Source organism: Centroberyx affinis, unplaced genomic scaffold (assembly GCF_046629955.1).
Source record: "Centroberyx affinis isolate AG114_WGS23_722 - 3 ecotype Tasmania unplaced genomic scaffold, CSIRO-AGI_Caff_v1 ptg004760l_1, whole genome shotgun sequence".
In the NCBI taxonomy this organism is placed as follows: Eukaryota; Metazoa; Chordata; class Actinopteri; order Beryciformes; family Berycidae; genus Centroberyx; species Centroberyx affinis.
In genome coordinates this window covers 130,001-144,618 of record NW_027282306.1, presented here as the reverse complement: position 1 = coordinate 144,618, position 14,618 = coordinate 130,001, and the positions used below count along the sequence as shown (strand labels likewise).

At 39.5% G+C, this 14,618-nt stretch overlaps 1 protein-coding gene across 1 annotated transcript in view; it reads right to left on the bottom strand.

Annotated features, from left to right (window-relative positions):
- Positions 1–1,236: 1,236 nt before the first annotated feature.
- Positions 1,237–14,618, bottom strand: part of pik3cg (phosphatidylinositol-4,5-bisphosphate 3-kinase, catalytic subunit gamma) — a 31,180-nt gene continuing 17,798 nt past the window's right edge. The window contains exons 16-24 of the mRNA XM_071545062.1: positions 13,434–13,515; positions 12,278–12,381; positions 11,594–11,740; positions 10,191–10,281; positions 9,956–10,086; positions 7,179–7,290; positions 6,643–6,800; positions 5,597–5,678; positions 1,237–3,992 (exon numbers count right to left, since the gene is read on the bottom strand). Coding sequence (XP_071401163.1) covers positions 3,793–3,992; positions 5,597–5,678; positions 6,643–6,800; positions 7,179–7,290; positions 9,956–10,086; positions 10,191–10,281; positions 11,594–11,740; positions 12,278–12,381; positions 13,434–13,515 — 1,107 coding nt within the window. The 3' untranslated portion in view covers positions 1,237–3,792. The remainder of the gene's footprint in view (positions 3,993–5,596; positions 5,679–6,642; positions 6,801–7,178; positions 7,291–9,955; positions 10,087–10,190; positions 10,282–11,593; positions 11,741–12,277; positions 12,382–13,433; positions 13,516–14,618) is intronic.

Here is a 14,618-nt window from a genome sequence, read left to right as displayed (position 1 = left end):
TACTTTTCTGGGGAAATTGTGATGGAAATGAAGAAGAGGAGGAGGAGGAGGAGGAGGAGGAGGAGGAGGAGGGACAGGAAGGAAGAGGGGGATTATGGGGGGAAAAGGTGGGGAAACAAAAGGATGGGACTTGTTGTTTTGGTGCCAGGCTGTGGGAGAAACCTGGTGGCGTTGCTCCCTCCTGTGGTCGGTCTGAGTATCACAGCTGATAATGTTCATGAAATAAAATGAAATTATTCAGTTTTCATGATTGTGTTTTCAAATCTTCCCTCTTCAAGCTCTTCACTGATGAAATTACAGAACATTTTCCCATGACCCCTTTTCAAATTTCCATGACCAAATCTGAATGAGACTAATTAATTAAAAAAGTAAGAACTGATTTGTTTCTTCTTTTGTCTTGGATTATAATATTGGTATTATATATTAATAATAATATTAATAACCCTAACCCTAACAAGAGTCAGCAACCAACAATATTTTCCTACACTAGGAAGGAGCCACCAGGTGACAGTATTCAAGAAAAAAAATCATTAACTTCACAAATAACATTTCATGACATTTCCAAAACTTTTCTCCCTTCTATCACTTTTCATAACTTTCATTCATTCAGAACAGGCCCCTTTAATGGGCAACATGTCAAGCGAATATATTTGTTGTAAAGTGTCTTTGAGTATCAAGAAACGCACTTGAGAAATAAAATGTATTATTATCATTATTATAAATAATAATAACCCTTATTCCTACTGAGAGCATCTGAGTACATTATACATTTATACGCTTAGCTGACACTCTTATCCAGACTGACTTACAATACGTGCAGCAGTGGAAAAACCTGTAATTCCTACTTTACCAACATTATAATCAACTAGAAGAAAGGAGAGCAAAGGGTTAAAGTCTTCAGATAAGTAATAAACTGACATTACAAACTGTTCCTGTGATCCTCCAATGATCATATTGGATAAAGAAATGTTGGAGAAACGCTAGGAAATGAAATGAGAAATAAAAAGCTGAGGAGAGAGAAGGTTTTTTGGGTGTTTTTTTTTTTTTTAAACTTCTTCCAAGAGCAAATTCAAGCAAATAAAGGAGTAAATGTGTTTTGGAGACGAGGGTGTGAAGTGTTTCTGGAAGAGAAGAGAAGTTACTGGAGCTGGACTTTAACATTCAAACAAATCAGCAGCTGACTTGTGAGAGAAAGAGAAATCACAAACTGTCTTTAAACGACTTGTTTCTGAAGCTTTTATTGATTGATTCAGTCACATGGTACAAAATATAAAATCTAATAATCATTTCACTTTCCAGGATTAATGAGAAGGAGCCGGATGGACAGCAAATCACAGACAGAAAAACACTTGATTAGGAAGCTGAGGGTTTGAATCTCTTGACTGATGCCAAAACCCGACCTTTACTTCTGATGTTTTAGTGAAGATTTGTGCTAAATATTATGGTAAATATTCCTCTTTTGGACTCTCAATACAGTCACTTGGCTTCAGAAGACTTGGATTAAGCTGCAGAGCTGTTTGGAGAAATGTTATCAGCATTTTTGCCCCTTTTGGAACTCTAAAGGACCGATTCCCGTTCACTTCAGTTGTTTTGGGGAAGGCCGACATGAAGCTGCCCTACCAGCTTCATCAGTGTCTGGACTGACATGAGGGTGAGATGATGAAGACTAGGTGAGCTATTCCTTTAGCTCGGCTGAGGCAGGGTCACTCCTGCCTCAGCTGTGGGTCAGGCAGGATGAGAGGGAATTTGAGGCCAAATGTCAGTAAAGCAGAGGAATGTTCCAGACCCAACACACACTAATGCAAATCTACTGCTGGGAAAAGTGCAATTTAGTGACTGTGGAGATTCATTTCAGTTGTCCAGGTAGGAAGATGACCAGAAAATAAACACTAAATATGAAACTGAGTGGTAAAAACGTCTTCAACTCTTCAGACAGTTTATCACCTCACTCATCATTTTTAAAATTCAGCTGTAATCTACAGATTTTATCCTATTCGGGGATTTAACTTTCATTGTTTGAATTATATAAACATAGATTTTTGTAATCCTCAATGTTCAAAATCAGGCTGTTAATACGTTTTTTCTGATTGGTGGAAGAGACTACAGCTTCAACTGACCGACATGCTCAAAATGGCACCAACAAGCCACCGTAGTTTTACAGACTGACACAACCATTAAGACCAAGACTATAACGGAGAACCTGGATCAACAGGATCCACAGACAAACACAACTTTGTTGTTTCTATATTGAAGATTTACAGCTTTCAATGTCTGTCTTTTAGTTAGAAGCAAAATATTGCAGAATTAAATGTGAGTTATTGCTTATTATATATTGCTGAAATTAACATTTGATTTCAATGGAATGTATAAATAGTGAAATTTTCACCTTGAATAGTTTAATAGAATCCAACTAATTGAATCTGAATGCAGAGAATTTTTTCTTGCATATTATATAGTAGAATCAAATTTATATTTTGCAAAAAAAAAAAAAAAAAAAGTCAAGTGTCTCTCAACCAACTAGATACCAGACGGTTTCTTTCAACTTCTGAAGGCTGAAAAGAGAGCAAAGCTTGGTTTTTCCAAATAATTCCTCTTGGGGACGGAGTGAAAGTGCAGCAGCAGCTCAGATGCTACAGCAGCAGCAGTCTGTTCTCACCACATCTGGAAAATATCGAGCTCCGAGCAGGAAGAGAGAGAGAAGTCAGTTTCCCTGCAGAAAGGATCAGCTGGAGGAGACGGGACCAGAAAGAAGAAGTGGTTTTCTACCAGGAGGGAACTTCTCATTTTCAGTAAAAGTTTTTCTTACTGAACCACGAGCAAAACCTGAACCTGACCTGAACCAGACTGTTTTACTCGTCTTAACTTAACTTTTCATTTAACCGACAGGTGAAAACGTCCGGTCCAATTCCTGCTGTAGTCACATGATCCTTTCATGGTGGAGGAATGTAAATCTTCTTCATTATTCCTGTCCACAACACGTAATCTGTGTTACAGAGTTTTGTCCTTATTTCACATTCAGTTTTGTGAGACTGTGTTGGAAATGTTTGTGATTGTCAAAAGAAAAACAAACTCCTGAAAAAAAGTCATTTTGAGTGGCTGATAAAGTTTCAGCCGTTGTGTTTGGTGTGAAAATTTGACTTGGCGTCGGCAGAAAAAGGCAGAAATAAACTTTTTTTTTTAATATAATTCATCATCTCCACCTTCTCGGCTTTCTCTTTATCATTCCTTCTGTCAGAGAAAACTTTTAAGTGCAAAGAAAATAGTTTTAAATATCATCCTCGTCGTCTGGTCTTTGGTTTCCTCACCACAGAATACAAGAGGTTCTGATTAATTCAGTTGTCAGACCGTCTTGGTGTGATCTTTGTCCCGTCACACATTTTCCCTCCTCCATCTCGCTCTTGCAGACTTCCTCCACAGTTTGGATTTTAAAATTCAAGTCTTTTTCCAGTCCTCAGCTGACTGGATTTGGAGATGTTGATCGGTGTTCAGTAGGATTTACGCTCATTTCCGATCTCCTGTTAACTTTGCTGTATCTCTCTATAGAGGAGGATTATTCTTCCCAACAACACATATCTTATTATGTGAGATGACAGGGGGTCTGAAACAAAAAGTGTGTAGTTGTAGGTGTACTGGGACATTTTTCTGTACTTTTCCAAACTTTTTTGTGCCGATTCCAAGCTTTTCCATGCTTGAAATTCCATAGAAACCCTGCTCACATCATATAAAAAGATAAAATGTCTATAAATGTAATCTTAAAATAAAAACAAACTTGAATCTTCTTCTCCTGGAGTCCTAAGTGGAGCGTTTCTCCACACCCTGCTTGATGCCCAGCACCAGGTGGACAAACCAGTTGATCTGGACCATCCAGCCTTTCTCCCTGCAGATCTCGATCTGGTCCAGCAGGTGGCGCTGCGCCTCGTCCTCGCTGCGCCCGACCGTCAGCGCCTCCCGGATATACTCTATGTCCTCCTTACTGGTCAGCTGGGGCATTCCTGGGTCACACAGGAGGGGAGAGGCTCAGGATTCAAACGGGACAAGTTATCAGTCAGTCAGTCAGTCAGTCAGTCAGTCAGTCTGTAAGTCAGTAAGTCAGTCAGTCAGTCAGTCAAGCAGTCAGTCAGTCAGTCAAGCAGTCAGTCAGTCAGTCAGTCAGTCAGTCTGTAAGTCAGTAAGTCAGTCAGGCAGTCAGTCAGTCAGTCAGTCAGTCAGGCAGTCAGTCAGTCAGTCAAGCAGTCAGTCAGTCAGTCAAGCAGTCAGTCAGTCAGTCTGTAAGTCAGTAAGTCAGTCTGTAAGTCAGTAAGTCAGTCTGTAAGTCAGTAAGTCAGTCAGTAAGTCAGTAAGTCAGTCTGTAAGTCAGTCAGTCAGTCAGTCAGTCTGTAAGTCAGTAAGTCAGTCTGTAAGTCAGTAAGTCAGTCTGTAAGTCAGTAAGTCAGTCAGTAAGTCAGTAAGTCAGTAAGTCAGTCTGTAAGTCAGACAATCAGTCAATAAGTAAGTCAGTAAGTCAGTCAGTAAGTCAGTCTGTAAGTCAGTAAGTCAGTAAGTCAGTCTGTAAGTCAGTAAGTCAGTCTGTAAGTCAGTGAGTCAGTAAGTCAGTCTGTAAGTCAGTAAGTCAGTCTGTAAGTCAGTAAGTCAGTAAGTCAGTCTGTAAGTCAGTAAGTCAGTCTGTAAGTCAGTAAGTCAGTAAGTCAGTCTGTAAGTCAGTAAGTCAGTCTGTAAGTCAGTCTGTAAGTCAGTAAGTCAGTCTGTAAGTCAGTGAGTCAGTAAGTCAGTCTGTAAGTCAGTAAGTCAGTAAGTCAGTAAGTCAGTCTGTAAGTCAGACAATCAGTCAATAAGTAAGTCAGTAAGTCAGTCAGTAAGTAAGTCAGTAAGTCAGTCAGTAAGTAAGTCAGTCAGTCATTCAGTCAGTAAGTAAGTCAGTAAGTCTGCAAGTCAGCCAGTCACTCAGAAAGTCAGTCAGTCAGTCAGTAAGGCATTCAGTCAGTAGGTTAGTCAGTCAGTAAGTCAGTCAGTGAGTAAGTGAGGCAGTCAGTCAGTCAGTCTGTTTAAAAATTGTATATCTTCAATATTTCAAAAACTGATTCTATGATTTTAAATGTTTCTTTTCTCTTTTTTAAGAAAGAAGCAATCAAGACAAAACCAAAAAAAGATCCACTGAATAAGTTAGCGAGCAGGTTTTAAATTAAACCTCTAAACCTTCTCGTCTCATTATTGAATTATCACACAGTTCCTGACACAAAAAAGCATTAAAAAATGAGTAGGGTGACATATTTCAATGAAAAATGGATATTCATTATCTTTTTTAATTATTCCCGGCAGCTAAATTCTCTTTTTAAGTTCCCCAGTCCTTGGTAGCTGAGGCAAAAAGTTAATTTTGGATACTGGGTGTAACTGAGTATGAAACAGAACATTGCTGAAAAAGACCATAATACTAACTCAACTTTCACTGAAAAAATGAAGGTTAAAAAAAACCCAAATGTCCAAACTGTGGGGCTTCCAGTCGCTCCACACTGCACAGCAGCAGCAGGAACTATGAGAAGTGAATCTGACCAGCGGGACAGTTAGTGTTTGGGGGTTTTTAGAGGGAAGGAAGTCGTACCGGTCATCAGCATCATGGAGAAGAGGATGATGAGCAGGTTGGTGTGGTGACGAAGAGCGAGGTAAGCCTTCACACACACATCCTGAGAGAGAGAGAGAGAGAGAGAGAGAGAGATCATATGTTGAGAATGTGGAAATGAGAGCCAATCTGTTGTCATAATTCCATAATCAATAGTTTCAGGTGATGCATCCTTGGGACTATATAGATAATAATAACTTTATTTATATAGCATCTTTAAAAACAGAGTTTACAAAGTGCTTTGACAGACAAAACAAAAGCAGAATACTCAAATTATGAATTTAAAAGGCAATAAAACAATAATAAACAGGGATTCAATTCATAGGACAGAGGTGGAAAAGAGCAAACATTCAAGTAAATTAGTGGTATAATCATAGGATGTAAACCAAAATAAATAAAATAATAGAATAAAAGTAAGATCAAATTAAGACAGAGTTAAAATAAAAGACGTAAAAAGACAATAGAAAGACGATAAAAAGATGAAAAAAGCCGATAAAAGATAAAAAGACGATAAAAAAGACGACATCACATAAAAGCAAGTCTATAAAACGGGAAGAAGTGAAAAAGTGATTTAAAAGAAGTCACTGATTCTGCTATGATGATGAAAGCTGATTTGTGTTAATATTACCAAGATTTATTGGTTCTTTTTTGATATTTTTTTATATTTTGAGAATTTCTGTTTTATTTCCTCACATTCACAGGCTAAAATCACTTTCTTCTGTCCTCTTTCCGATGCTTCTATCATTTCACTAGACACATCAGAGCTTGACAGATAATTTCTACTAATATTTCCTAGATCATAGACTAAATTACATTACATGACTGCAATACGAAATAAAGGAAGTTATTATGGAAACTGTTGTTCCACGTAATTTGATTTCATATTTACAGATGGGTGGAAGGATGTATGTGTGTGTGTGTGTGTGTGTGTGTGTGTGTGTGTGTGAATTGAACTCCAGGCAGAACTTCCCCTCTACATGCGGTGTGTTTTGTTGCATGCAAAGTGGTCAAATCCCATTTTTCAGCACCTGGAACTTCTGGAAGTGAGGGCTGCTTTTCTTTCCCGACGTTCCCATGACGTACAGGAAGTCGGGCGTGAGCACGAAGGGAACCCACTCCTTACTGATTCCCATGAAGCTCTTGTAATTCCCCAGGATGTGGCCGAAGTCAATGTGGAAGAGATTCCCTGCAGAAACACAGAAGAGATTAGTGTCTGGTTTCTAGTCTAGTCTCTTAGTCTTTTCCAGATTCAGCACTTGTTTGCTGCGTTGATAAGGATGCTGGGAATTAGTTTTGATAACTGAAAACTCAAGAAATAGAGAGAAAAACAAAAAATATCATCATTATTCGGAGTACACTCTATTGCATGTAAACAGCTTAATCAAACTATTGTCTTATTTGGAATAAGGACCTTAATCAGATTATTGTGTGCATGTAAACCTAGTCATTGATATACTTCCATCAGATCCTGTGAATTTGTGAATTGGTAAATGATGGATAAATGAAACCTTTCAGCTGATCCTACCTACAGTGAGATGAGAAAACAGATGAGAGAGGTCATTACCAGATTCAGTGATCATTATGTTGTCGTTGTGTCGATCCCCGATGCCGAGGACGTAGGTCGCCACACAGTATCCACCACAGGAATACAGGAACCTCTCCACGGCCTGCTGGAACTAGAGGGAGAGAGAGAGCGAGAGAGAGAGAGAGAGGGGGAGAGACAGAGAGAGAGAGGGGGAGAGAGACAGAGAGAGGGAGAGAGACAGAGAGAGGGAGAGAGGGAGAGAGACAGAGAGAGGGAGAGAGAGGGAGAGAGAGAGGGGGAGAGAGACAGAGAGAGGGAGAGAGAGAGAGGGGGAGAGAGAGGGAGAGAGACAGAGAGAGGGAGAGAGAGGGAGAGAGAGAGTGAGAGAGAGAGAGGGGGAGAGAGACAGAGAGAGGGAGAGAGAGAGAGAGGGGGAGAGAGAGGGAGAGAGTGAGAGAGACAGAGAGAGGGAGAGAGACAGAGAGAGGGAGACAGAGAGAGAGAGAGAGAGAGAGAGACAGAGAGAGAGAGAGAGAGAGGGAGAGACAGAGAGAGAGAGAGAGAGAGAGAGAGAGAGGGAGAGAGAGACAGTTTGTCTCCATATCTGAGCAACACAACACAGTGATGCAAACATCTCCCAGGTTTGGAAATCTGTACAGACATTTGTGATTCCTGCTCTAGTAACACAGTCTGAAAACAGCATGGAGGTGAAGCCAGTTAGCGCTGCCAGGTTTGACGTCAACATCTCTTCATTTGCACCTCTGCTCTGCTGTTACTCAGGCTTTTTCCAACACACTGCTTTGCTAGTCATATTATGTAAAGGAATACACCAAGTTTTTGGGAGATCGGCCCGTTGGTGAACTTACCTTTAAGTGATGAGAGCAAAGTGTATGCTAAAGTGTTAGCATGGAGCCTACTATTGCTACTAAAATCCTACAAAAATTTAGCGTTAGTATGAGTTAAATTTATGTATAAAACACTGTTGACAACATAGACCGACCACAAATTACTTCGCAAAGTAACAAAGGACAGAAATACAGATAAAAACAAGAGGGAAGGAATGCAGCAGCAGTGGGCTTGTGACCAGAGGATCGCTGGTTTGAATCCCCAGACCGGTTTCTCTCCCTCAACAACTACCATCCAGTTGTCCTTGAGCAAGGCACTGGCATGTATTTTATTCAATTTTATTTTATTAACATCTTACTGTTTTACTGTAATCAATTTATTTTGTGTAGTATTTCATAATTGTATTTTTATTGTTATTTTTATTGCTTGCATTATCTTTTATTGTTTATCTTTTATTAACTACCCATCTTTTATTGTTGTCTTATTCAATTAATTTTTTGTGGGGGTTTTTTTTGGTTGTTTTGGTGCATTACTCTCTAAATCCATTTTTAACATCCTATGTTTTGTCAATCACTTGTAAAGCACTTTGAATTGCATTTGATTTGTTTGAAAGGTGCTATATAAATAAAGTTTGATTGATTGATTGAATACTAATAATAATACAATAATGTGATGTTTTAGACTGAAGAAAAATATACTGGAGAGTGGAGCCACTGATAAACCTTTACTCAATGACAATAATGGCTCACACATGAAGCTTCGCAAAATAGATTCTCAAAAACGGAGCAGGAAAGTGAAAAATAGAATTGACTCAGAGGTTGCAGGTGTCAGAGCTAAAAGCAGAGTGTGTGTGTGTGTGTGTGTGTGTGTGTGTGTGTGTGTGTGTGTGAGTGCTGTGGTGACTGACAGGAAACCGACTTGTTTCCTTCCTGTCTGCAACGCTGCGACTTCCTCTAACATCTGATGAACAGAGCAGCAGCTGGAGAGACGAGACGTTACGACTGAGATCACACTGGATCTGTAAAGGATCACAAGGATCCTGGGACTCAGACTAACTGAGACTGAGATGATCAGGATCAGGTCTTTGAGCAATAGTATTACAACATATTTTGTTGTAACTTTGATTCACTGATGAAATTATAAAATGATGTTTTAGCCCAAATACTGGATAAAACATCATTTACACAGTGTAGAATAAATCCAACTGCAATGTGATGATGCAGCTGTAACATCTATCCATCCATCTATCCATCCATCCATTTTCTATCTGCTTATCCAGATCAGGGTTGCGGTGGAAACAAGACAAGCAGAGCAGCCCAGAACTTCCTCCAGCTCCTCTTGGGGAATCCCCAGGAGCTCCAAGGCATGCTGGGAGATGTAGTCCCTCCAGCATGTCCTGGATCTGCAACCCCCAAGGGAGCTGGAGGAGGTGCAGCTGTAACGGATTTTCTCCAAGGAAATTAATGAAACGCAATGCATTTGATGCATTAAGTGCCATCACGTTGTTATGTTGTGTTTTATTGTGTTACATTGGATTGTGTTGCGTTGCATTGTGTTGTGTCAACAGTTTCACAAGATTTTGTGAAATGAGCACAAACTCTGAAATGATGTGAAGATTACGTTTCTCCACCACCAAAGGATTATGTGAGAATAAGAAGTGGACATGCAATTTTCTTCTGTTAATCATGTGAAAAGATTAACTAATGGCTAAGTTTACTAAGGTTAGGCAACTAAAACAATGTGGTCAGGGTAAGGTTTTGGTCATGGCTAAATAAGAAAAGCTTTCCCTGAAAATTAAAACCTCATTCACTGCATAAAACTTGTGAGTTAAGAATTGAAGGTAAATGTCTCCACCCATCCGCCCCCCGACATCCACACCTTTACTCTCTAGTCCTTTCCTGCTGGGGAAACCTTTTGTGCATTTTATTTCCATGTAATTTGACGTGAGTGAGTGTTGTGTTGTGCTGTACCCTGTCCTCGCTGACACACTTGTCCCTGAGCCACTGGTAGAGGATCTCATCTTTAAACGCTCCTGTGCTTCCCACCACACTCTGCTGGATGTTAGCGATGGTCGTGGCATCCTTCACAATCTCAATCATACCTAAAGAAACCGAAGAGAAGAAAGAGAAAGAGTGAATGTGAAAAAAATGAGTGTAATATTCAACTGCTTTGGTGTTTTCGGGTCTGTCCGGCTGTGAGACTGACCTATCCTGTTGCCGGTGGAAATGCAGCCGTAGGGCAGCAGAGAGAGATCCAGGTTTTCGGTCTCCCAGATCGACTCCATGATCAGCAGAATCTGAAGAGACACAAGAGCTCAGGTTAGACGTGAAAACAGAGCGAGTTTAAACCAGCAGGAAGGGAGTAGACAGAAGACAAGACTTGCTCTTCTCATAGAAAAAATGCTAAAATTCCCTCCTTTTTATTGGTTGAGGTGTTTCACTCTTTGAAAAGTTAAGCTCTGTTAAGCTCTAGAGAAACCCCTTGATCACACTTAAAGTCACAATGAAACGGCATTTTGAGAAAACTTCTGTAAATTGACGTATCTCCGGTCTCACAAAAATCCATTCAATACTACACTACCCATCAGGCTTTTAGCTGGCTGGAATGTTTCATCTCTTGCAAAAGGAACAAGCTCCAGTAGCTAGCTAGTTGAGAGGTGAATCTCAACACCATCCTTTGCTTTGTTTGGTTGCAGAAGATAGAATACTTTGTTGATGAAAATCACATTAGCCACTTAGCCGCTAGTCAACAGGAAGGCTTCGGCCAACACTGCTGCTTCAGCTCCTTGTTGGCTGCGATTTAAATGTAAACCTACCACTAGAAATACGCCGACATGGAAAATCCAATTTGTACATTTTTCATTTATTGTGACTTTAAGGCGTTGAATGTGTTGCTCCAAGATGGAACTTCATCCACTAGGAGTTGGCTAGGTGGATCTGTTACCACTGCATCACGACATATCACGACATATCAAGGGTTCCTACACATTTTCAATTAAAAAATTCCATACTTTTTCCAGACCTTGATTTGTTTTGAAAATTTTGTGTTCAATATGATTTACGCAGATAGACATCTTGCCCCTGCTAACTAGGTCATATCACTGTATAGATGAAGATTGTTCTTCACAGAGACAAATATCAGAATATGTGAGATGATTGGCAGGGTTCCTACACGGTTTACAGTTTAAAATTCCATATTTTTCCCAGACCCTATGTTCTTGACCGGATTTGATTTTGGTGGGTATTTGATATAATGCATGCTGACAGCGGCTGGGTAATAAGAGCGTCCCTCTATCTGAACATTATTCTTCACATCAACAAAAACTGTGGACTCAAAGTGGCTCTACAGCAACATAAAAGCTAGAATTATGTGTGTATCGGACCTGAACCGCAACATTTTCCAGACTTTTCCAGACATTTTTTTCAAATTCCCAAACTATTCAAGACCTGGAAATGATCAAATTCATTTTTAATACTTTTCCAGACTTTCCAGACCTGCGTAGGAAGCCTGTATATCACAACATATCACGACATATCACGACATATCATGACATATCACAACATATCATGACATATCAGAGAAAGTGGAGAGAGCAGGAAGTGGCTCGCCTGCAGGATGAGCATGTCCTGTCTGAGGTCGTCGCCGTCTTTGAAGATGATGCCGATGGAGTCTTTGGACAGAGTGGTGGGGTCAGCCCGCTTAAACTGCAGCCACAGCGGCTTCTTCTTAGACGCCATCACTTTGCACTGCTCGATCTGCACGGGCACACACACACACACACACACACACACACACACACACACACACAGAGATCCATACAGATACAGACACACAAGCACACAAAAGAGCATAGAAACAGACAGACACAAACAAATATCAAGGGTGATGCAGATAATGTTTGAACATGAATCTGTGTGCATGTTTGTGTGCTTTTGTGTGTGTGTGTGTGTGTGTGTGTGTATAACGGTGTCTACACATCCTAATGAAATCTTACCGTTTTGAATCATACTGGCTTTAAAAGGTCAATACTGAATAATGTTCAGTATAGCATATTCATTATTAAATAGTTTGTGGTTGGAAATGGGCACAGCCATGCAGACTAGTCTGATTCTACAGTTTTAATTTTCATGTTTATTTCAGTCATGAAATTGGTGTTATTTTTAATTTAAACTGGCATTTAAAAGGTCTTAAAAAGTTTAACACTTGATGAAATTTGCAGACACCCTTGTGAATGTGTGTGTGAAACTAAATCTCTCTGTGTGTGTGTGTGTGTGTGTTTGTTCCTCCCTCACCAGCAGGGCTCCGGCTCGTAGTCCAGGATCATACGGGACTCTGAAACTGTCCGGCAGACCAGAAGACTGCAGAGTCTCCAGCTTCTGACGCAACTGAAACACCACTGATGCGCACACACACACACACACACACACACACACACACACACACACACACACACACATAGAGGAACATTGACAGATTTAGTTTCAGTACCTGTTACCATGTCTCTTATTTGAATCCTTATACCATGACAGATGGAAAAATACACTCACTGGTGCTACTACTGTCTTTTACTTGCTAGTTTTTGTCCTCTCCTTGTCTCTGTACTTTCACCAGCTATCTTTCTGTCAGATACTAGTCTAAAGATTTGCCCAGAAAACTGGAAACCACGTCAGAGACTAAACTATCAGCAGTAGAACCAGAAACCTCTGTTGGATTGAATCTCTGCTCATTTTCTTTAGCTAGATCTCTGGATGTGTCAGCTGAATCTGAATTGAGAAAATTTAACTTGAAATTTTAGTTGAAAGTTAAATTCGATAATAATCACATTCTAATTCAAGCCACTGCACTTGTTTTCAAATTGTGCCAAAATTAAATTTTTATTCAACAAACTCATTTTTTTTTACTTTTTGAAGCCATTCGCAGTGAGAAGAGGAATCTGACTTTACTTTGTTTCTGCACTTTATTTTGCCATTTCTAATGTTTCCAGTGAAAAGAATCTAGTGTGAACTCTGTCCTCTCTCCTTTTAGAATCACATGGAAAAGATCACAGCTGACAACGTTCTCTGTTCTAAAGAGGAACTCAGGAACTTTTACTCTGACGACATTTTAAATCAGACACTTTTATCTTTTACTGAAGGAGATTTTTACACCAGTAGTTTTACTTCTACTGAAGTAGAATATCAGCAAAGTAACAGTACTTCTACTAGAGTAGCATGTTTTATTACTCTTTCCACCACTGGCTCTTTCCAGAAGATCTGACCAAATCCAATGTGAAAACAGAAAATCTAACTTTTTCATGGCACTCTTTGTTATTTGGTGGACGATTTTTATCCAAAACACCTCACAGTACCATGAGAACTAGCCATGGGAAGTGAACCCCTCACCCCCTCACCCTGACAGTGTTGGTGCTGCAGGACCAGAAGGTCTGGAGGTTTAAATTCTCCACCTCACCTTGTGCAGTGATGTCATACTTGTCGGCGGACATGGCCTTGATCTCTCGGGTGACTTTCTGCAGAGCCTCAGTCATCTCCACCTGGCCGACAGCAGGCAGTGGGTCAGTTAGGGCAGTGATTCTCAACCTTTTTCATATCAAGGACCCCTAGTTTAGTCCACATTAGAGCCATGGACCCCGATTCGATGAGATTTTGTCTATCGGACCCAAATCTGAGAATATTTTTATTGTTAGATATGATTTTGTCCTGAATCCCATTACTATTTGTATTGTAGGTAGAATGATAACAGAGAAACTATGCTCAAAACAGACATTCTTCTACATTCTCTAATTGTGTTAACTTCTTGTAAATGAAATAATGGTGAAGTTTAACAATTTATCAATTTGCTGGGGACCCCCTGGAACCCCCTAAAGGACCCCTGGTGGTCCCCAGACCCCACGTTGAGAACCACTGAGTTAGGGAATGAACTGATTTACACTAACATTCTGTAAATCTGAGTTAAATCTAGTGCTGGGCGATAAGGTTGAAATCAATATCACGATAATGATAAAGATTTTTTTCGCTATCTATATATATATATATATCATTATATTGTTCACGTATGCAAAATGTCAAACAAAACTGATATTTTCAAATAATATTCCTTAAAATGTTTCACACCTGATTTTGTCAGAGTTTTTAAATAAAATTAGCATGTTATTATCAGTTCAGACAGCAGAATTGTGTGTCATGATTTCCCCAAATCACCATCTCATCGCCATATGATTCCACTGAAAGACGATAAACGATAATATAGTGTAGCCTACTTGTACCTGTATCTCCATTTTACTGCTTTCTTGTGTTTTGGCACACACTTTTATTTACAGTTCCATCTGTTTGCAATTGTATCTCTGTTTGTTTGTTTGTTTGTTTTTTAGTTGTACCTGTTTATCTCTTGTATTACCATTTCTTCCTATTTTTTATAATTTTTTTTTGGCACACACTTTTATGTAAAGTTCGATCTGTTTTTAATTGTATCTCTGTTTGTTTGTGTGTTTTTAGTTGTACCTGTTTACCTCATATATTACCTTTTATTCCTATTTTCTATTATATATATTTTTTTTTAATTTATTTTTATTTTTCTATCATTCATCGTGGTAGTTTCACATCACTGCTTTTGGGTTTTATTGTAAGTAAAGCACTT